General features: G+C 53.5%; 6 protein-coding genes across 6 annotated transcripts; 4 read left to right on the top strand and 2 right to left on the bottom strand.

Annotated features, from left to right (window-relative positions):
• Positions 1 to 389: 389 nt before the first annotated feature.
• On the bottom strand, positions 390 to 3,794 carry BDY24DRAFT_440884 (uncharacterized protein). The gene is made up of 16 exons (XM_076644561.1): positions 3,501 to 3,794; positions 3,350 to 3,378; positions 3,107 to 3,134; positions 2,955 to 3,002; positions 2,835 to 2,858; positions 2,668 to 2,713; positions 2,585 to 2,598; positions 2,257 to 2,508; positions 2,124 to 2,170; positions 1,987 to 2,050; positions 1,822 to 1,865; positions 1,670 to 1,742; positions 1,017 to 1,579; positions 850 to 923; positions 664 to 762; positions 390 to 588 (listed from the first exon to the last, which is right to left on the bottom strand). The coding sequence occupies exons 1-16, from the start codon at positions 3,586 to 3,588 to the stop codon at positions 573 to 575; spliced, it is 1,509 nt and encodes a 502-aa protein (XP_076497121.1). The 5' UTR covers positions 3,589 to 3,794; the 3' UTR covers positions 390 to 572.
• Positions 3,795 to 4,155: 361 nt separating this feature from the next.
• Positions 4,156 to 5,205, bottom strand: BDY24DRAFT_440883 (uncharacterized protein; the record flags this gene model as incomplete). Its single annotated transcript, XM_076644560.1, has 4 exons — positions 4,156 to 4,334; positions 4,410 to 4,484; positions 4,808 to 4,985; positions 5,200 to 5,205. The coding sequence occupies 3 exons, from the start codon at positions 5,203 to 5,205 to the stop codon at positions 4,444 to 4,446; spliced, it is 225 nt and encodes a 74-aa protein (XP_076497120.1). The 3' UTR covers positions 4,156 to 4,334; positions 4,410 to 4,443.
• SSP120 (nucleobindin SSP120) lies at positions 5,146 to 7,635 on the top strand. Its single transcript, XM_076640176.1, has 11 exons — positions 5,146 to 5,441; positions 5,525 to 5,544; positions 5,650 to 5,673; positions 5,780 to 5,841; positions 5,971 to 6,171; positions 6,342 to 6,357; positions 6,457 to 6,526; positions 6,633 to 6,638; positions 6,732 to 7,007; positions 7,175 to 7,313; positions 7,401 to 7,635. The coding sequence occupies exons 1-10, from the start codon at positions 5,295 to 5,297 to the stop codon at positions 7,205 to 7,207; spliced, it is 855 nt and encodes a 284-aa protein (XP_076497119.1). The 5' UTR covers positions 5,146 to 5,294; the 3' UTR covers positions 7,208 to 7,313; positions 7,401 to 7,635.
• Positions 7,636 to 8,104: 469 nt separating this feature from the next.
• On the top strand, positions 8,105 to 12,070 carry BDY24DRAFT_386960 (glycoside hydrolase superfamily). The gene is made up of 18 exons (XM_076640175.1): positions 8,105 to 8,447; positions 8,626 to 8,691; positions 8,978 to 9,040; positions 9,102 to 9,207; positions 9,282 to 9,429; positions 9,505 to 9,539; positions 9,624 to 9,639; positions 9,743 to 9,818; positions 9,917 to 10,110; positions 10,199 to 10,270; positions 10,346 to 10,354; positions 10,421 to 10,455; positions 10,530 to 10,584; positions 10,660 to 10,792; positions 10,873 to 10,906; positions 11,002 to 11,154; positions 11,233 to 11,298; positions 11,373 to 12,070. The coding sequence occupies exons 1-18, from the start codon at positions 8,287 to 8,289 to the stop codon at positions 11,661 to 11,663; spliced, it is 1,713 nt and encodes a 570-aa protein (XP_076497118.1). The 5' UTR covers positions 8,105 to 8,286; the 3' UTR covers positions 11,664 to 12,070.
• A 347-nt stretch (positions 12,071 to 12,417) lies between these two features.
• BDY24DRAFT_414651 (acyl--CoA ligase) lies at positions 12,418 to 15,309 on the top strand (the record flags this gene model as incomplete). The annotated part of the gene is made up of 14 exons (XM_076643349.1): positions 12,418 to 13,110; positions 13,195 to 13,234; positions 13,340 to 13,542; positions 13,637 to 13,736; positions 13,819 to 13,890; positions 13,975 to 14,155; positions 14,227 to 14,331; positions 14,423 to 14,444; positions 14,519 to 14,527; positions 14,617 to 14,735; positions 14,833 to 14,932; positions 15,010 to 15,037; positions 15,117 to 15,147; positions 15,219 to 15,309. The coding sequence occupies 14 exons, from the start codon at positions 12,418 to 12,420 to the stop codon at positions 15,307 to 15,309; spliced, it is 1,794 nt and encodes a 597-aa protein (XP_076497117.1).
• A 468-nt stretch (positions 15,310 to 15,777) lies between these two features.
• BDY24DRAFT_440879 (uncharacterized protein) lies at positions 15,778 to 18,512 on the top strand (the record flags this gene model as incomplete). Its single annotated transcript, XM_076644559.1, has 5 exons — positions 15,778 to 16,402; positions 16,485 to 16,516; positions 16,623 to 17,394; positions 17,476 to 17,507; positions 17,577 to 18,512. 5 exons carry the CDS (start codon positions 15,778 to 15,780, stop codon positions 18,462 to 18,464), a joined length of 2,349 nt encoding a protein of 782 aa, XP_076497116.1. The 3' UTR covers positions 18,465 to 18,512.
• Between the last annotated feature and the right edge of the window lie 8 nt (positions 18,513 to 18,520).

The following is an 18,520-nucleotide window of genomic DNA, read 5'->3' as shown; positions in this document are numbered from 1 at the left end:
ACGGCCATTTCTCGCCTCTACAGCGTCTCACGGGGACTTGGGCAGCCCCAGATCTACACGAAGGAGGTCGCCCAGATGTCCTTAAAAAATCGAACAAAAAATCTCGAGACGAGGCTCGAGCTTGAGCGTCGACGGTCTCTCCCCCTTCCTTGCTACCACAAGAAGCTCAGCTACCAAAATGCACTTCCTCAAAGGCCTTGAAAAATTCTCTCTCTCTAGAACCACTGTCAATGGTGAAAAATCCAGCTTGGAGCAGGCTCACCCACGGTCCTCTCGACGCGTCCTCCCCTCACCCCCCCTCTCTTCCTCTCTTCCCGAAAAGCAGATGCATGCATCTCCAAAAGCGATCTACGCAAAACAAACCGAAACCAGAAAATCGAAGTCTACGTATCAAACGAACCTGTACCAAGCAAGAGAGAGAGAGAGCAAGAGAGAGAGAGAAGCAAACGTTTCAAACGTTACGAACGAGAAACGAACTCGACTGAGCGAGTTTCGAGGGTGTGAGGGAGAAAGATAGATACATTGACGGACGAGAGGAGAAGAGAGGTGGGGAGGGGAGGGGAGGGGAGGGCTTAGTGGTGCGATGACCTGCAATGAAACGAGGCAAAAAGAAAGAGTCAGTGGGGTCGGGACAGAATGCAAACAGGGAATTTTGGTACGAACAATCGTCGAGCTCCTGATCCAGAAACGTGTCTCCTCTTGACAGGAGTCGCAGCGGCAATCTCGGCGGTGCTAGTGGAGATGGCTTCCATGAAGACGTAGCTGGAAACGTAGAGGGGAGAGATGAGTTCATTTGAGGAAGACGCGACGAGGAAGAGAAGAGATGCAAGGAGAGTGAAGGGTACGCACACTTTCTCGATGACGGTGGTAGTAGCGAGAGGAGTAGCGGCAGCTGTGACGGTGACGGTTTCGTTGATGGTGACCTGTGAGAGAGGAAGAGAAGAAGAGGAGGATTCAGTCAAGAGCGACGACGACGCGATTTCGAACGAGAAGAGAGACGGGTGAAGCAAACTTACAGTCTCAGCAGCGACAGCGTTGATAGCCTTCTCGGTCTCGCAAACAGCAGCAGCTTCGGTAGTGACAGGAGTCTGAACGACGATGGCACCGCTGTTCGCCGTCGTCGTGGGAGAGACGTCCTCAACGAAGGTTGCGGCCGAAACCTCCTCCTCCTCAGCGTAAGGCGTGGTAGTAGGAGCCGCAGTTTCTTCGACATAGGCTGAAGTGACGGGAGGAGGGGTGCTGGTGGGGGCGGCCTCGTAGGTCTCAGCAGTCGAGGTAGGAGCCGAGTCCGAGGCGATCACGTCCTGAGTCGTGGCGGGAGCTGAGGAAGGAGAGGGAGATGCTGAGGCCGAAGCGACCGCTGAGGAATCTGCGAACGAGGTGGCGTCCGAAGCGGCGGAAGTAGTAGCGGAGGGAGACTCGACGGGAGTGGTGGTGAGAGTTGGGAGAGCAGCAGCGTCGTCGCCTCCGATGGAAACAAGCGTCTTGGGGCTGGAAGCTTCGTTGAGGAGGGTAGCGGTGTCGTAGACGGTGGTGGTAGTTTGATCGGCGGGGTGGCAGTAGGCTTTGTGCTCGAAGACTGGAAGGAGTTGGAGGGAAAAGACGCGTCGGTTGATCAGAACTGGCTGATCCCTTGGTCTCGTTAAATTTGAACGGCAGATTGACTCACTATCGGGTCTTCCCTCAACCATGGCGGGAAGAGCAGACCCTCCGAAGGGCTGGACGAAGTCGATGCAGGAGTTCTGTAAGAAGGGGTCGGAGCAAAGAGAAAAGCGTCAGGACGAGATCAGATCGAAGAGGCAGGAGAGGTGAGGAACGAACGAAGGTTTGGTTGTTCGCAGACTCGCTGTACCAGTACCACTGAACTGTAGAAGGGAAACGTCAAGGTAAATATAAAATTGGGAGGGAACAAAGGAATCGAAGGAGTTGATCATGTCAGCGATGTATCTCCGACGCGTCTTCGAACGAGAGAGTCGAAAAACTCACCAACACAGTCTCCACCCTTCGTGCACTTGTCTCCGAGATCGGGAATGGTGACGTTGAAAGCAGTCTGTGGAAGATAGAGACCCAGCGGTCAGCCATCGTTTGAAACGACAGAGCGTCGAGTCGAGCCTGCTGCTCACCTCTGCGACGGCCGGACCATCAGGGCAGGTGTTGACGTTATCGTACTCTAAGGAACCACAGGATAGTATGGTGTGGTCAGTGATCGAAAGAGTAGGGAGGAGAAGAGGAGGAAGAACTCGGTTGATCTCTCACCAGCGTACTTCCCGTCGGTCCACTCGATCAAAGGACTTCCAACGACTTCGTTGGTCTTGGTGTCGACGATAGAGACGTTGGCGATTCCAGCGTGTCGCTGTAAGAGATGCCAAGAAAAAATGGGAGTCAGTTCCGAGCGAGGAAAGGACGAGGAGAGAGGGGAATTCGCGTTGAGAATGAAGACGTTGATGGGGACGATCGCTCCGATGGGGTAGTAGTAAGTGTTGGCGACGTTATCTTCGTACTGGAGACCTGTTGGAGAAGGGAAGAGGCAGGTGAGCAACGCGTCGAGCCTGGTGAAGAGGAGGCGACGGAGGGATGAACGAACCAGAGCAGAGTCGCCTGAAAACGAAAGAAGGGACGTCAGCGGCGGTTCGGAGATACTGCCATGGAGCAGAAAATCAAGCTCACCAGTTGCAAGCATCAGGGTCTTTCCACTTGGAACCAGAGATGAGACCTGGGCGAGAGGAACGAGGAACGAAAAGAACGGACGCGTCAGTTTCGTCTCCCTCCCTCTCACACCTCCTCACCTCCTCAGCTTCCGCTCTCGAGCCCATCACAAAGCTAGATCTACTCACTGTGGTCGAGAATCTGCCCGAAAACTAACCACTCAACCCAGGGCGAACGAATCGAAACTCATCAGCTCTGAACGTCCTCCCTCTCCCTTCTCTTTGTCCTGCCCTCACGCCTGTACGCACCATTGTTTCCATCTCGAACTCCAGTCCGATCGTCGTTGAACTCTTGGCCTGCGAGAACCGTCGCCTCGAATCGAAGTCAGCGCAGCTCAGCTGGAACAAGGAAAAGGAAAAGAATGAACGACGACGCTGAAACGCTGGAAAATGGAACTCACCGCAAACTTCGAGGGATTTATCTCCAGCCTTCCAGAACCCAAAGAACAACCAACAGTAGAGATTAGTCAGCTCCTCGTTACACGACCCCCTTGGAAAATCTCGTCTACAGCGGTTGAAAGAAGTTCGACGATCCTCTTCCCCTTTTCTTGACCCACCCACCCACCCCACGCTCTTCCTCCTTACTACACCCTCTCCTCCTCAGTCCGAACCAAACCGCTGGAGATACAAACGGACGGACTCACCTCTCGAATGAAATGAGAAATGATTCCACCTGCGAACGGCGGCGGAGGGACGGGAACGAATCTCAAACGACCAGGTCAGCAAAAAGAGCTGGAAGGAAGGAAGGCTCTCCATCTTCGCAGAAGGACGAAAAGGCAAGGCTCGTATACTCACCATGAGCAGAAACTAGCGGCAGCAGCAACGCTGTCGAAGCGAGAACCCAAAAAAGCGAGAGGGTTGAAGCGGAGGACGGCGCGAACATTGGGGTCTGAGCTTGGGAGAGAGTGGGAAGGGGAAGAGGGAGGGGTTGAGGTTGTCGTAAAAGGGGAGGGAGAGGGAGTTGAAACGAAAGTGGGTAAAGAAAGCTGCTTGCTGTAGTGGGAGGGGAGGGAGCCGAGAGAAGGGAGCGAGGGGGATGGGAAGATGGAAGATAGAGGTTAAAAAAACAAGAGATGTATTTCGGACAAGGGGGAGGAGAAGGAGAGAAAATGAAACAAGGGGCGTAAATTTGTTTTGAAGGGGTTAAAAAAGAGAGGGGTTGGTTTCGAGCGAACTCAGGGGTCGTCCAGGCGTTTCGGCCTGGGTTGGGACGCGCGTTTTTTTTTTTTTTTTTTTTCGTGTCAGAGGACGGAGGCGACTTTAGAGAGTGCTGAGAATGCAAGTTTGAGAGCTGAAAGAGAAAGAAGGACGGAGAGGTGAGTCGAAACAACGATGAGCACGACGCGAAGGGTTGGATGAGCTCTCGCACGCGCCCTTTTCGAACAAAAGAACAGGGAGAAAACAAGAAAAGGTCGTAAAATCGAAGAGGGGATAGTTCAAGTATATCGAGAGAGAGAGAGAGAGAGAGAGGGGTAAACTGGCGAGCTGGCTTTTGATGTGGTGCTGGTCTCTTTGAAGCAGAAAGGTCTAATGAGGTGCGTTTGTGATGGGAGGGAAGGGTTGGAGAGCTCTCCAGGAGCTGGGGTTCAGTCGTGTTTCCGGGTTCGGGGTAGACGGAGTTTTGATTTTCTGTAAAGATAAAGAGAGGAAGAGAGAAGTCAGAAGCTGGAAGGGGTGAGGCGAGGAAGAGGAGAGGAGACGAACGGTGATTTGGGGAAGGGAGAGGAACGGAATGAGCTCAGAACAGCTTGAGGATGAGCTTGAAGACTTCGAGGAAGACTGTAGAAGAGAAAGGAAGGAAAACAGTTTGTCAGCTACTCATTAGGAAGTCTGCGAAGAACGAGGAGGCTGGTGAGGACGAGGAGACCAGGGAAGGGGGAGGGGAGGAAGGAGAAGTTGAGCTCGACGATCTCTTCGGAGCTCAACTCTGCTCCTTCCAGGATCTTTTTGAAGTTCTTCCTCTTCGGATCCAACTCCGTACCTTCCAAATCTACCTCTGATCCCTACAGAAGCTGTCTACAGTCCCTAGAGATCGAGCTCTCGCATCCATCGTTCTCCTCCGGCCACGTCACAGACGAGAGCTCGTCGAGGAAGGTACTCACATCCAGCTGCCAGCAACCCCACCAAAGCCAAAGCCGCGTACTGAGTGAACTTGGCTGTTGTCGTCTCCTGAGCTTTAGCCTTCCTCTCTACGGACGCCTTCTTTGCTGGCTGTCGAGTCCCAGCTTTCGATTGGAACGCATCGTTCCGACGTTTGAGGTTGCCTGCTTGTGCTGTAGCCTGGGAGGAGAGTAAGAAATGGCACCAGAAGATAGAGTCAGCTACTGGGTATCCGTTGGGGAGAAGGAGGAGGTGCTTACCATATTTTTTGAAGATTGAAAGGATGACGGTTGAAGGTTGAGAAAGAAGTCAACCAAAGGAGAGATCGAGAGGCAGCTCTCCTCCTTCCCTCTTCCCTTTGATCCCGTCCTCCATCTGGTTCAAACTCAACCACCACCATCGAGACGAACACCTTCTGCTTCTCGTCTCTCCTCTCCTTCCTCCCTCTTCACCAAATCTTCACACAGAAACCTCCCTCGACTGCCTACGATGCTCGGTCCTCGCCTTCCCTTCCTCCTTCCAGCTCTACTCGCGTCGACGTCTTACCTCGTTGGAGTTCAAGCTCACGGTGGCCACGGAAGCAGCTACGACGAACATGGAGCGGAAGACGAGTCGCTAGGATACGCAGAGAGACACGTGAGTTCACTTTAAAACGAAGCGAGAAAAGATGCAAGCAAGAGAGACGAGATAGCTGATCGTTCCCTTTTGGTCGAAACCAGATGAGATCTGAACATCATATGTCCGTTCTTTCCCTCCTCCTAGACATCTCGAGCTGTTTCTCTCTTTCTCGGAGCGTAGAGAGAACCTCCAGCTAACCTATACGCTTTCAATTTTCCTGTTACAGTGATGCCTTTGACGCGGAGAGCTTGTGAGACCCCCCCTCGTTGTTCTCCTTCCTTCCCTCCCCTTTCGCTCTTCTCCTTCTCTCCTTTCCTATAGACTCACCACCTTCCTTCCTCTTTACTCTCTCCCAGCTTCCATCTCCACGATCTCGATCACGATGGAATCCTTAACGTAGAGGAGATCGAAGCAATCTGTTTGTCTCCTCCCCTCCCTCCTTCTTTGTCCAAGCTCCTCACGATCCTCCCTCTCCTTTCGAAACGGGCCAAAAGCTCACTCAACCCAACTCCTCTCCCTCCTCCCCTTTCTGCTTTGCTCCTTCCAGACGGACTCCACCACGACTCTTCCAAAGCTGCTTCCGCATCGGACGACACCCACATCGCTAAGGCCAAGATCGTCGTCGAGAAGGTCCTCGCTCTGCTCGACCACGACAAGGACGGAGTCGTAACTCTGAGCGAGTTCGTCGAGGCGGGAGCGGAAGGGTTGCCGGATTTCAAGGGGTTCGAGGAGTTGGGTCATCATTACGGTATGTAGAGAGTCTAGGTTCGAACTTGGGTTTGAGAGTTTTGGGAGGGAGAAGGGAGGAGGAGATGGGAGGAGGAGGAGAGGAGGAAGAGTCGAGCTCAACAGGTTGAGGGCTGATCGCGTTTCCGTCCTTTCTCCTTGCTTTCGTTTTCGATTTCTTTCGATGAGTAGACGAGGAGAGTGAATAGTGAGTCCCGATCATTCTACTGTCGAAGTCTAGGTCTCAGGTCGCTGGATATCTCGCCGTTCGCTGACCTCTTCCTTCAACCTCTTCGCGTCCCGTCAGCTTCCTTCACCACGAGGAACGGTTCCATTCGACACCCGAGACCCAGACGGACGAAGCTTACAACCATCCTGTACGTTTTTCTCGCCCTCTTTGTCGTTCTTCTTTGTCCGAAACCCCTTTCCGAGCTTCGTGCTGAACCTTCACCTTTCCCTCCGATCTCGCTTCGTCTTCACCAGGAGGATGTACGTCTCCTCTCTCTCTCCTCCCTCTCTAATCCGGCTTTAAACCCTTCTGTCAGCCTACTGACTCAGTCCTCTCGCTTGCTCTCCCCTCAGATCGCCCACTTCCAACACCACGAGGACATCGAGAAGGTCGAGGACGATCGTGCCAAAGTCTTCCTCGAAGGCGAGACCCCCACCCACGCCGACATGCCTCACGAGGCTCCTCCCAAGGATCTCACCCACGAGAGGAAGGTTCCCAGCGTGTCGGAGCGGTTGAGCAAGGACAGGATCGCGGCTCAGAACGAGGACGGGAAGTACGGAGAGGGAGAGAAGGGGTTTAAGAGGCCTAGGACGGCGAGGGATAAGATGAGGAGGGGAACACCTTACAAGGTTAGTAGAGAAGGTTTGATTCGGGTTTGGGGGGAGACGGTGGAGGGTTTGAAGACGAGGAGAGGAAGATCTCTGGTGCTGACGCGACGCGTTTCGTTTCCTTTTCCCCTCCTCTTTCTTTCTTCCCCCCCCCCCCCCCCCCCTCCTCGCCCCGAAACTTCAAACAGTACAAGTTCCGACGATCGCCCAAGGAGTTCTGATTTCCCTCTCAACCTACCTCTCGACGCGTCGGTTTCCCTCTCTTTTCTTCCCCATCTTCTCACGTCGGTCTTGCTCTCGTTTGCTTTTTCCTCTTCGCATCATTTCGTGAGCTCCTTCCTTCTCTCCTTCGTATCTTCTCAGATCAACCCAAACTGACTCTCATCTCACACGCTGTTCTTTCATGATGGGCAGACATCATCCCTCGGCCATCAATTAAAACAGGATCGGATCAGGTTTCGTTTTTCTCTTTCTCTCCTTCGCTTTGCTTTGCTTTTCCCTCTCTTTGCCTTTCCCTATGTACTACAAGGAGCTCGTTTTCGTGTGTGACAGGTTCTCCCCAGCAGTAGCAGTAGCAGTAGCAGTAGCGTCGGTTGTTTTGCTTTCCCTAGCTCGTTAGTCTATAGCAAAACCAAGTTTTTTTTTTTACTTCTCTCAGCCCTGCCTTCTTCCCCCCCATCCAAGCTGTTCACGCGCGCATCAAAACTTCTCGAGATCATCGAGCAGTAGTGTCACCTCGGCTCTCTTTTCTGGCCGACCTTTGGAGATGTACAGACCGGGTAAGGCAAAAGAGCGAGAAGATCTCCAAGCGGGGGGGGAAGGGGAAAGGAGGAGAAGGGCCAAGGTCTGAAATCGACGAGCTCGGAAGTGTTCTCTTTCTTGATTCTTTTGACTCCAACCCTCCACCCTCCCTTCCCTTTCCTTTTACCTTCTTTTCTCTCGCTCTATTCGGACGTAAAGCCAGGAGCTGTTTCTATAGCGCATCGCCTTTTTACTCTACACAGGAAAAGGAATCTCAATCATCGAAACGAGAATCGAAAAACAGCTTCGACTTCAGCCGACCGACCCTCACAAGCACACTCCCTTTCCCTTCCTCCAAAGTCGCGTCTTCTCCTCTACTTCTTCTTCGCGTCTTTAATCGGTTAGTCCAACCCACCACTATTTATTCATTCCCTCACGAGCGAAGGAAGCGATCCTTGGATGAGGCAGTTTGAACGAACGAGAGGAAGAGTCGACGACAAAGGTCCCAAGCTGACCTCCCTTCCTTCCTTCCCCTTCGCTTCCTCCTCCTCTCAGAATCATGTTCACCCCTACTCTTCTCGCTCTTACGCTCTTCGCCTCTTCGTCCTACGCTTTAACGGCCGAGGAATGGCGGCCTCTGACCATCTACCAGGTCCTTACCGATCGATTCGCTAGACCCGATTCCGTTACGGGCGACTGCAACATCGCGGATAAGACTTAGTGAGTACCACTCTTTCAACGAACGAGAGCGAACTGAGCTGGACTAAGGGGACGGGGTGGGAAGTCGGGAGGGCGGGAAGGGAGAGGCAGGAGGCCAGGGAGGGAGGGACCTGAAGGGAGGGGAAAGAGCCGACGTGGGCTGACCGACTTTTCGTCTTTGGTTTTTTCTTTCTCGCAGCTGTGGAGGAACCTTCGCTGCTCTTCAGGAACGCCTGCCTTACATTCAAGGCATGGGATTCGACGCGTGAGTCTTTCAACGTTTTCCTTTCTTTCAGTCGCACGAAGAGAGATGGAAGCAAGGGAGGGAAGAAAGAGATCGGCGGCGCCCGTTCCAAGCTCTCGCCTCCCAAGAAGACGCGTTTCCGTGTTTTCGTTTTTCCAAGAGGGCACGGGAAGGATGAGGCGGAAGGGTTCACTCCTGGCTGGGTGTGAACTCGATAATCCCTTCACAGAGCACCATCCCTCGTCGACGAGTTGGTGAAGCACTCAAGCTGACCTTGATCTGTTTCGTTTCGATGCGTGTCCATCAGAATCTGGATAAGTCCCGTCGTAACGAACATCGAGGCTACGACTGCGTTGGGAGAGGCCTACCAGTAAGTCTTCTTCTCGTGGTGTTGGGAGAGAGCACGAGCTCATCCTCTTTTCCTTTCGCAGCGGATACTGGACGGCAGACAACAACGGGATCAACGCTCACTACGGAACTGCCGACGAGCTCAAGGCTCTTTCCGCTGCCGTTCACGCTGCTGGCATGTACATCATGGTTCGTTCGCTTCGTCTCCATGTTGTCGAATGAGCTCGAAGCTGATCGTTCTGGCCTTCCAATCACGTCCTCAGTTCGACGTCGTCGTCAACCACGTCGCTGCTCAAACCACCACCACTTTCGCTCCCGACGCTGCCACCTATGGACCTCTCGACGCTGCTAGCGACTACCACCCTTTCTGTTTTATCTCGGATTACAACAACCAGACTGATGTTGAGCAATGTGAGTCCTTGCGGACGCGGGAGAGAACGAAGTAGGAACGGAGCTGACCTCGTTTTCGACCTCCATCTCGATCAGGCTGGCTCGGAGATACTACTGTTGCTCTTGTTGATGTACGTTCAGCAGCATGAAACCATCTACATCCTCAGAGGTGGTCTTGCTGACCTTTCTTCTCTCCTCTGGCTCGTCTCGCTCAGGTCGACACCGAGGATCGTGAGTATCCCCTCACCTCACGACGCGTCTTGCCGTCCCATACGAGCTTCTTGCCCTCCCACCTGAGCTCCGGCTGACCTCCTCTTTGTCAATTCGCCTACAGAATCCGTGATCGACTACTACAACACGTGGATTGCTCAGCTCGTCTCTGACTACAGCGTCGACGGACTTCGAATCGAGTTCGTTCCCGTTTTCTTCTGCTTTCCCTTCCCCTTCCTTCTTCGTTTTTTTACTCAAGCTCACCACCAAATTCCGTTAATCATATATCTTCCTTCAGCACCGTCAAGCACGTCCGAAAGGACTTCTGGCCCGCTTTCGCTGCCGCCTCGGGCGTCTTCACGATGGGGGAGGTTCTCGACGGTGGAGTCCCGTACAACGCTCCCTACCAGGAGGTGATGGACTCGATTCTCAACTACCCTCTCTACTACCAGTTGGGATACGCTTTCGAGAATGCCAACGCCAACATGGGTGGTGAGTAGCTTAAGACTACAAGGACGTCGAGCTTCCTCGTTCCGAGAACTGACTCCTCCTTCGTTTGCTCGTCTTCGATGCCTCGCAGCTCTTCAGGAGCTTCACGATCAGATGAAGACCGCCATGAAGGATACCACTCTTCTCGGAACTTTCCTCGACAGTGAGTGGGCTCGCCTTTGTTCGAAGATTCCGAGAAGCGTCTGACTGAGTTATCTTCCCTTCCCTCCTTCCTCAGACCACGATCGTGAGCCTTCTTCGTCACCTCGACCTCTACCTTAGCTCTCAACTGATCATCCTCTTTCCTTTCCAGAGCCTCGATTCGCTTCCTACGTGACTGATCTCGCTGTTCGTCTCCTTCCCTTTCCTCCCATCTCTCACGACTCATCGCTGACCGTTCGCTCCCTCGTTTTCTCCTCCAGCTCATCGAGAACGCCTACATCTACCCCTTCGTCACGGATGGAATTCCCATCCTCTGTGAGTCTTCCTCTCTCGTGCGCCGATCCTGAGATCGCGTCTGACCTTCTTTCTTTCTTTCTCTCTCCTCTTCAGATTACGGACAAGAGCAAGGCTTCACTGGAGGAGCCGATCCCGCCAACCGAGAGGCTATGTGGACGTCCAACTACAGTACCTCTGGTATCGGATACACCTTCACCAAGCAGCTCACCGCTCTCAGGAAGGCTGCGTGAGTTTTGATCCGGTTTCCCTTCGTTCTCGAAGACCAAACTGACCGCTTTTCGGTCCGCTCTTGCTTCGAATCTACAGCGGACAAGCCGATATCAACTTCTACACCACCCAGGTGCGTTTTTCTTTTCTCTCTTTGCTGCTTTGGTGAAGCAAGCAAGAACGAAACTGACGCGCGCTCTTGCCTTTCTTCGTTTCTTTTTCCCCCAGTCCACCGTCGTCATGGCCACCGCCGTCGACATCGTTATCAAGAAGGGAGGTCTCGTCTCCATTCTCACCAACCGAGGAACCGGAGCTTCCGCTACCATCACCCTTCCCGCCAACACTCTCGTTCAGGCCAAGACTGTCGTTGACGCTCTCACCGTGAGTCCTTCCTCCTCGATCTCTTCGAGCACAAAAACTGAACTGACGAACAATTTACTTTTCGCTTCTCTTTCTCAGTGTACCTCCTGGGGAACTGACAAGTTCGGAGGATCCACCGTCACGATCAACTCCGGACAGCCCGTCGTGCGTCTCTTTTTCCATGTCTCTCTCTATCCGTTCGAGCTCGCAACTGACCTCGATCTATGTTCTCCTATCAGCTCATCATCCCTCTCTCCGATATCGGAGATGATCTCTGCCCCAACGGAGTCACAGCTTCGACCCTCACGACCGGATCGACCGACACCACTCCCAACGATCCTCAGACTTCTACCACCCGAGCTGCTTCCACCACTGCCGTTACTCCTACCGCTACTGGAGCTGGTGCGTCTGGAGCTGCCTCGGCAACCTCTACCGCCGCTACTGGAGGTGCTGGACTCAACGTTAAGATCGCGTCGTCTTCGATCTTCCTTGCGTCGCTGGTCGCTGTCGTCGCTTCCCTTGCTCTCTAGATCTCTCTTCCTTCCTCAACTCTTTCTGAGCATCTACTTTCTAGTCGTTTTTATTTCTATGTATCCACCACTCTCGATCCTCCTCCCACTCGTTTTGGTCTCGACTTCCCCCCCCACCCCCCCCGTCGTTCTCATCTCCCCCTCACCTTCACCGTCGTTTTATCTCCCTACTTCCCCTCATCTTCCTCGTTTCAACCTTCATACTTCTTGCTCCTCTGCTCTTCTGCTCCTTCGTACTTAACCAGCAACTACTTGGACTTTTCTCTCTCTCTCTTCATCGGGCTGCTTTCGCTTTTCTTCCTCGTTCGGCTTCGTTCGCTTGCCAAATATCTGTATCCTCCTTAGATGAGTAGTGTATCTTCTAGAGTGCGAGCATTTTTTTCTGAATGATACGCTCCTGTCTTTGAGTCGAGGGGCTGGCAAAGTAGAGTGAAGACGCGCCTTTGTTTTCTTTTTGAAGAAAGGTGAGTCGGGAGCGTCGGGTAGAATTGAGCTGCCTCTCGCATCAGCAAATCTGAGCTCACCACCGTTGTTTCGGTTCTCTCTGTGATAGATGACGGATGAGAGGATTTAGATGACAGCGGCGGAGGAAAGGCAAAGTCAAAAAAAGAGATCGAAAAACACGGTTAAAGAGAGAGCCCGGAGGGACGTCGAGCTCGACCCAAGACCACCTTCCCTCCTCCCTTTCTTTTCTCTTTTACCTCACCAACCTCCACCTTCCTCGCGCTCCCTCCCTCCCAGAACCATTCCGACCATGATCTACACATCTCGCTCCCCTCCTATCGACGTCCCATCCGTCGACGTTCATACTTGGTTCTTCGCTCCTCGATTCGCTCGGCCAACCGACTCGCCTTCGAACCGACTCCTCGTCGACTCTACTCGTCCTCCGTCCGAGTCCATCAATCAAGCGGACGTCTTTCAGCTCTCGGAAGAGCTCGGAGCTGGTCTGACCAAGATATGGAAGCAAGGCATCACTCCTCTCGTCCCATCCTCCCCTCTTCCCCTTTCCGATCCCTTGTCTGCCTCTTTCTCCAAGGAGGAGGAAAAGGTCACCGTCGCCATCTTTTCGCCAAACACAACCTCCTTTGCCCTCGCCCTCCTCGCTTGCCTTTCTTCGCCCTTGGGACTCATCGCTACCCTCGCCAACTCGAGCTACAACGCCAGCGAGCTGAAATATCAACTTCAGGATGCGAGAGCGGGAGTCGTGCTCGTCCATCCAAGTCTGCTCCCCGTCGTCGAGGAGTGTCTTGGGAGTCAGGGAGGAGGAGCTGGAGGAGGTTGGAGGGAGAGAGTTTTCATTTTGGGAGACTCGCTGGGAGGAGCGAAGGTTGCTGGGTACAGGGATTTCTCGGAATTAAGGATCGGAGGGGAGGAGGGGAAGAGGTTGAAGGAGGGAACGAGACCTCAACCCGACGACGTCGCTTTCCTCTGCTATTCCTCCGGAACTGTTAGTACCCGCATCTTTTCGAGCTCGAAGTAGAAACAGAGACTCATAAAATCCTATCTCTCGCTTTTTGTTTTGGTCTGACAGACCGGGCTCAGCAAAGGAGTCGCTACAACCCATCGAAACCGTTCGTGCTCCAAAGTTTCGCGACGCGTCGGCCGTCCGTCCTCGTCCTTTTTGTCGATCAAACTCACACGACCTTGGACTTTTCTTTTGCTTCCGTCACAAACAGTGATCACCGTCATGAGCATCACCTCCCCCGCTTGGCCTCAAATGCTCCCTGGGAAGCAATCCATCCTTCAACCTCTTCCCGCTTATCATATCTTTGGACTTCTCAACCTCCTCGTCTGCTTCAAGCTCCAAATCACTCAAGTCATCCTGAAGAAGTTCACTCCCGACGACTTTGGAAGTGCTATCGAACGCCACAAGATCTTCGTGCGTCTCTGCTTGTATCTGCTCGTCGAGCTCTCGCCTCCCCATCGAGCTGACTTTTTCGTCTTCTCCCTTTTCTTTCTTTCTTCTTTGCCAGTTCTCGACCGTGGTACCTCCCATGATGGTCCTGCTCTCTCAAGGAGCTATCTCGAAGAAGTACGATCTATCGAGCTTGAAGACGGTCATGTCGGGAGCTGGTCAGTTTGAGATCGTCCTTTCGCTGTCTTCTCCTCGACGCGTCGACTGATCCTCTCTTGACGTCTTTTCCGCCCGTTACAGCTCCTCTTGGCCCAGAACTTACTCGGAAAGTGCTCAAGGCGGTTCCTCACCTCAAGATTATGCAGGGATACGGTCAGTCTCTTTGCTTTTCCCCTTCCCTCCTCGAGCTCGACACGTCTCCGAGTTGACCGTTTGACGTTATTTTTCTCCCCACAGGTCTCACCGAAACGTCACCAACCGTTACCATCACGCGAGTTGATGTTCCCGAGAGCTCCTACGGTTCGATTGGAGTCCTTCTGCCCAACGTTCAAGCTCGGCTAGTCGACGACGACGAGAAGGACGTTCCCGTTGGAAAGGAGGAGCGAGGAGAGCTCTGGATCCGTGGTACCAATGTCATGTAAGTGCTTCGTTCTTCGTCTCTGAATTTTGAGCAGCTGCTGACCCCTCATCGTTCCACCAATCTTGCAGGAAAGGATACTGGCGACGATCTCAGGCGACGAAGGAAAGCATCACGTCCGACGGCTGGTTCAAAACGGGAGATGTGGCTATTCTCAAGGCGAACGGTGACTTCTAGTGAGCCCTGTTTACACCTGAACCAGCGATCAGATCGAGTTGAGAGACGCCGTTGACGTACTGACACTCTTCGTCCCTCTCCTCTTTTCAGCATCGTCGATCGAAAGAAGGAGGTGAGCTGTCTTTGGAAATTTCTCTCTTCGGACTATCGCTGATATTACTTCTCCTTATCGTTCTCGTGTTCCAGTTGATCAAAGTGAGTCGGGTCTTCATCGACGGTTTTCGATCTTCTCGACGCGTTTCTGACTGTTCTCTCCCGTCGTCCATTCACTTCTCGCCTTTCAGTACAAGGGATTCCAAGTTCCTCCTGCCGAACTCGAGGCGAAGCTGCTTGACCACCCGCTGGTAGCAGACGTTGGAGTTATCGGAGTTTGGGACGAGGAACGAGCGACCGAGGTTCCAAGGTGCGTTTCGACTCGCTTGACCCGTCTCGTCTTCTTTCCTCGTTCTCTTGATCTTGGAACGCTAACTCTCCTTCTCTCCCTCTTCTCGATTATACAGAGCCTACGTCGTTCCAGCTGGAGGTCTTGAAAGTGTGAAGGGAGGAAAAGAAGGTCGCCAGAAGATCGAGCACGAGCTCGAGCGATGGCTCGCTGAACGAGTGCGTCGTCTTCTTTCTCTCTTCCCTCTCCCTCTCCCCATCGCAAAGCTAACTCGTCTTGCCTTCCCTATTCCCAGGTTTCTGATTCCAAGCGCCTTCGAGGAGGTGAGTCTCATCGCTACTCCCTGAGGCGAGTTCGTCGATCTGACGCGTCGAACCCTCTTCGTTCGTTTTCATTCCACAGGTGTCCATCTCATTGATATCATTCCTAAATCGTGAGCAGAACCACTTTCTACTCTTTCTTCCCAACGCCGATACTGAATCTTGCTTCGTCTCCCTTCCTCAGAGCTGCTGGCAAGATTCTTCGTCGACAACTCCGCGACAGAGCTGCTGCCGACCACAAGACTGGGAAGGTTCAGATTCGATCTAAGCTTTGATTTCGTAAACGGACTAGACTACTGCCATGGATGTGCTCGGATTTATATATGTGGAACTGCTGCCTCTGCCTTCTCCTTGAGCCGACCCGCGTCGCCTCGTCTTTGATTTTCTCAAGGTGGAAAGCCGAGAGCTACTCGGAGAAGAAGAAGACGTGACGAGACGAGATCGAAAATCTTCTGTAGGTCATATAAATACTTTCAGCAGCAGAAGTGAAAGAATTAAGAAGAAACCACAGCGTTCCTTCCTGCGAGCTCAGATTCGTGCTCCCTTCCTCCCAACATCCATCTCCATCCTCCCCTCCTTCCCCCTCTTTCTTCGATCCGCTTTTCTCTCTTCGTGCAAGCACTCTCGAGATATCAACCTACCAGTGAGCATACACGATCTCACTTCCGCATCCTGAGGTATAGGATAACGGAGAGCTGAAGTCCACTCCTCCTTCATCTTCCTCACCCTCCTCCCCTCCAGCCATGTCTCTCCTCACCATCCCCAACGAACTCCAATCCGATATCTTCTCCTTACTCCCACGAAGGGATCTCTTCAACGTCACCCAAACCTCCCACCATCTTCACGACGTCTCGATCAGGATCCTATACGAGAAGGTCGCGCTCAATCGATGGGACCACCTTCACGCCTTCTTCATCCCTCCCGTCGGTCGAGACGTGAGAGAAGGCAGGAGGGTCGAGCTGGACTCTATCGGAGAGCTTCGCATCTACGTCAAGTCCCATTTCACCCCCACCAACACCTTACAGCTTCTCCTCCCGATCCCTCTCCACCTCAAAAGGACCCCCCTTCTCCTCCCCGTTCTCCGAGTCAAGGCCGCCCGACCTTCTCCCCTAGCACCTCTACTCGCCTTCCTCGAATCTCAAGACTTTCAGATACTCGATCCCGACTCCCTCCTTTGGTCCCAGCAAGCGTCCCCTCGCTCGTTCGCTCAGGAGACGCTGAGGAACCACCTCGACTCCGCCGTCGGTCGCCTTCACCCCTTCTGCCGACCCAAAGTCGTCGAATTCATCATGGAGAGGGAGCCAGACGACGTGGCATGTGCTATCTACGTGGAGTCCCGTCGTCGTGAGCTAGTTATGGCTGCCGTAGGTAAGTCGCTCGCTCGCTTCCCCTTCCTCTCTCCCCTTCGCATAACTCGGTTCTGATCTCTTCTCTCTCCTTCTTCACACAGAGAGACTACACAGATGGATCGATCAGGAGGGTGTGAGCTCCTTTCTCAGATTTTATCCTCGATGCGTACGCTTCTCTTAGCGTTTTTTTTTGGTCGAGCTGACTGAAGTCGCGTCGCGTCGCTTCGTTTTTCTCTCAGCTCGCAACCATCCACTCCCTTCCCAACGAAATCCTCTCACAAATCCTCTCTTACCTCCCAAAGTCCGCCCTATCCACGTGCCTCACGGTTGATCAGAGGATTCACGACGTCGCCATCCCCTTCCTCTACTCCAAAGTGATCATCACCAGGTGGTCGAAGCTCGAGTCGTTCTTCCTCCCCGGAGAAATCATCCCAGCTGGAACCGAGCTCGCCGTTCGACATGCCGAGAGAAGGAGGAAGGAGTGGGACTCGATTCGAGAGTTGTCGATGCGATTCGAGAAGGTCCGAACCTCCACGACGTGCTTCTGGAGATGGAGAGAACCAGAGTGGGAGTACGACATTCCAGAGTACGGTTTCTTCGGTCCTGCGACGACGGTCTTCGGTCCTGTCCCCCTCTCCCTCAAGACGAAACCTCTCGTCCTTCGAAACCTCGAGGTTCTCTACCCTTCCCATCCCCGCTCGGCAAGGTTGGGCACCTTCGAATGCGATCCCGCTCCTCTCCTCCCTCTTCTCTCGTACATCGAGTCCAATACCTTCGTCCTCACGACGACGAGCAGTGTGGTAGGAGATCCATCTCAAGTCATCGACAAGAGCGTCGCACAGTTGATCGAGAAGACGGTGAGGGAGGGTTTGAAGAGGTCGGTGGATCGATATCACCCCTTTTGTTCGTCGTCCATCATCGAGTCTTTCCTTCGATTCGACCCGGAAGACGCGCTCTTGGCTGCGAAGGGGCCCTTTGAGCGATTCGAGTCGAAGTTGATCGAAGCATCTGGTTCGTAGCGACTCTTGCTCGTTTCCGTTGTGGACGTCGTTTCCTTTGCTGAACGTCCTCGGTTCTTCTTACTGCCCTCAGAAATCCTTCACCAAAGCATCGCCGACGCAGGAGTCCGTCGAGCCACTTCTTTTCTTTGCAATTGATACCTCCGTACTGACTTCGTCCTCGCTTCTTTCCAGTACGCGACGTTCTCCGATCTTCCCTCCGACCTCAAGTCCTCGATCTTCGCCTTCCTTTCTCTCTCCACCCTCACCTCTACCGCTCGTGTCTCCAAGGGCTTCCATTCGGCTACCCTGCCGATTCTCTACAGCGTCGTCACGCTTCGAAACTGGAAACACATCGAGATCTTCTTCTTCGATCCTCCCTCCCTCCCATCAACGAACCCCGACATCGTCGCCGCCAGGATCAAGAACAGGAGGTCGGAACTACGTCTCGTTAGACATCTCGTCTTGGATTTCCGATCCGGTTACGGAGAAGGAGGATCCTTGCCCGACTTCGACGCGTCGCCTTCCTCTCCCTCCTCCTACCTCTCCATCAACCCTCTTCTCCTCTCTCAACTCACAATCATCCACCTCGATCTCCTCGATTCTCTCCTCCCGATCCTCCCATGGCTCAACCCCTCTTCCCTCGCCGTTCAATCCCTCGGGGGCGGCTTCTCGTCGAACGACGCCGAGGAAGAGGAAGGAGATCCGACCTGGCGAACGCTTCTTTCCCTTCGATGTTGGGATCGCATCACCCACGTCGACCTCGGAGTCCAACACGGTCATCCCGTCGCCTTTCTCCCTGAGGAACTCGTCGCATCTTCGCCTTTCAGGACGGCCACGTCTGGCGTTCTCGCTCTCGTCGGAGGAGTTGGAGGAGCAGTCGCGTCTTATCGACCGACGCTCGTCTCCCTCTTCGACTCGGTCTGCCCTTCGTTGAGGAGTGTCAAGGTCGTTTGTACGGGGTCGAAGGGAGTCAAGAAGGGAGTTAGAAAGATGCTGGATGATCAGGGGTGGGGAAGAAAGTGGGAGTCGTTGGAGGTCGAGGTGAGGGGAGGGTTGAAGGCAGGGAAGGCGACGAAGTGATCTGGAGGGGGCTTGGGTTTTCTTTTAGCGTGTTGATTTGTGTTATGCATCTCTTT

Source organism: Mrakia frigida (assembly GCF_051309035.1).
Source record: "Mrakia frigida strain ATCC 22029 unplaced genomic scaffold BDY24scaffold_13, whole genome shotgun sequence".
Classification (NCBI taxonomy): domain Eukaryota; kingdom Fungi; phylum Basidiomycota; class Tremellomycetes; order Cystofilobasidiales; family Mrakiaceae; genus Mrakia; species Mrakia frigida.
The sequence above is the reverse complement of the archived record's forward strand: the minus strand, read 5'-3'. Positions and strand labels throughout refer to the sequence as shown.

Coding starts and splice junctions, on each gene's coding strand:
- BDY24DRAFT_440884 (XM_076644561.1), bottom strand. CDS start 3,588: ATGTTCGCGCCGTCCTCCGCTTCAACCCTCTCGCTTTTTTGGGTTCTC. Junction 2,859..2,954: donor AGTTCGAGATGGAAACAATG/GTGCGTACAGGC, acceptor TTGAGTGGTTAG/TTTTCGGGCAGATTCTCGAC. Junction 2,171..2,256: donor GACCGACGGGAAGTACGCTG/GTGAGAGATCAA, acceptor GTGGTTCCTTAG/AGTACGATAACGTCAACACC.
- SSP120 (XM_076640176.1), top strand. CDS start 5,295: ATGCTCGGTCCTCGCCTTCCCTTCCTCCTTCCAGCTCTACTCGCGTCG. Junction 5,442..5,524: donor TAGGATACGCAGAGAGACAC/GTGAGTTCACTT, acceptor GGTCGAAACCAG/ATGAGATCTGAACATCATAT. Junction 5,545..5,649: donor ATGAGATCTGAACATCATAT/GTCCGTTCTTTC, acceptor TTCCTGTTACAG/TGATGCCTTTGACGCGGAGA.
- BDY24DRAFT_386960 (XM_076640175.1), top strand. CDS start 8,287: ATGTTCACCCCTACTCTTCTCGCTCTTACGCTCTTCGCCTCTTCGTCC. Junction 8,448..8,625: donor AACATCGCGGATAAGACTTA/GTGAGTACCACT, acceptor TCTTTCTCGCAG/CTGTGGAGGAACCTTCGCTG. Junction 9,041..9,101: donor GCGTTGGGAGAGGCCTACCA/GTAAGTCTTCTT, acceptor TTCCTTTCGCAG/CGGATACTGGACGGCAGACA.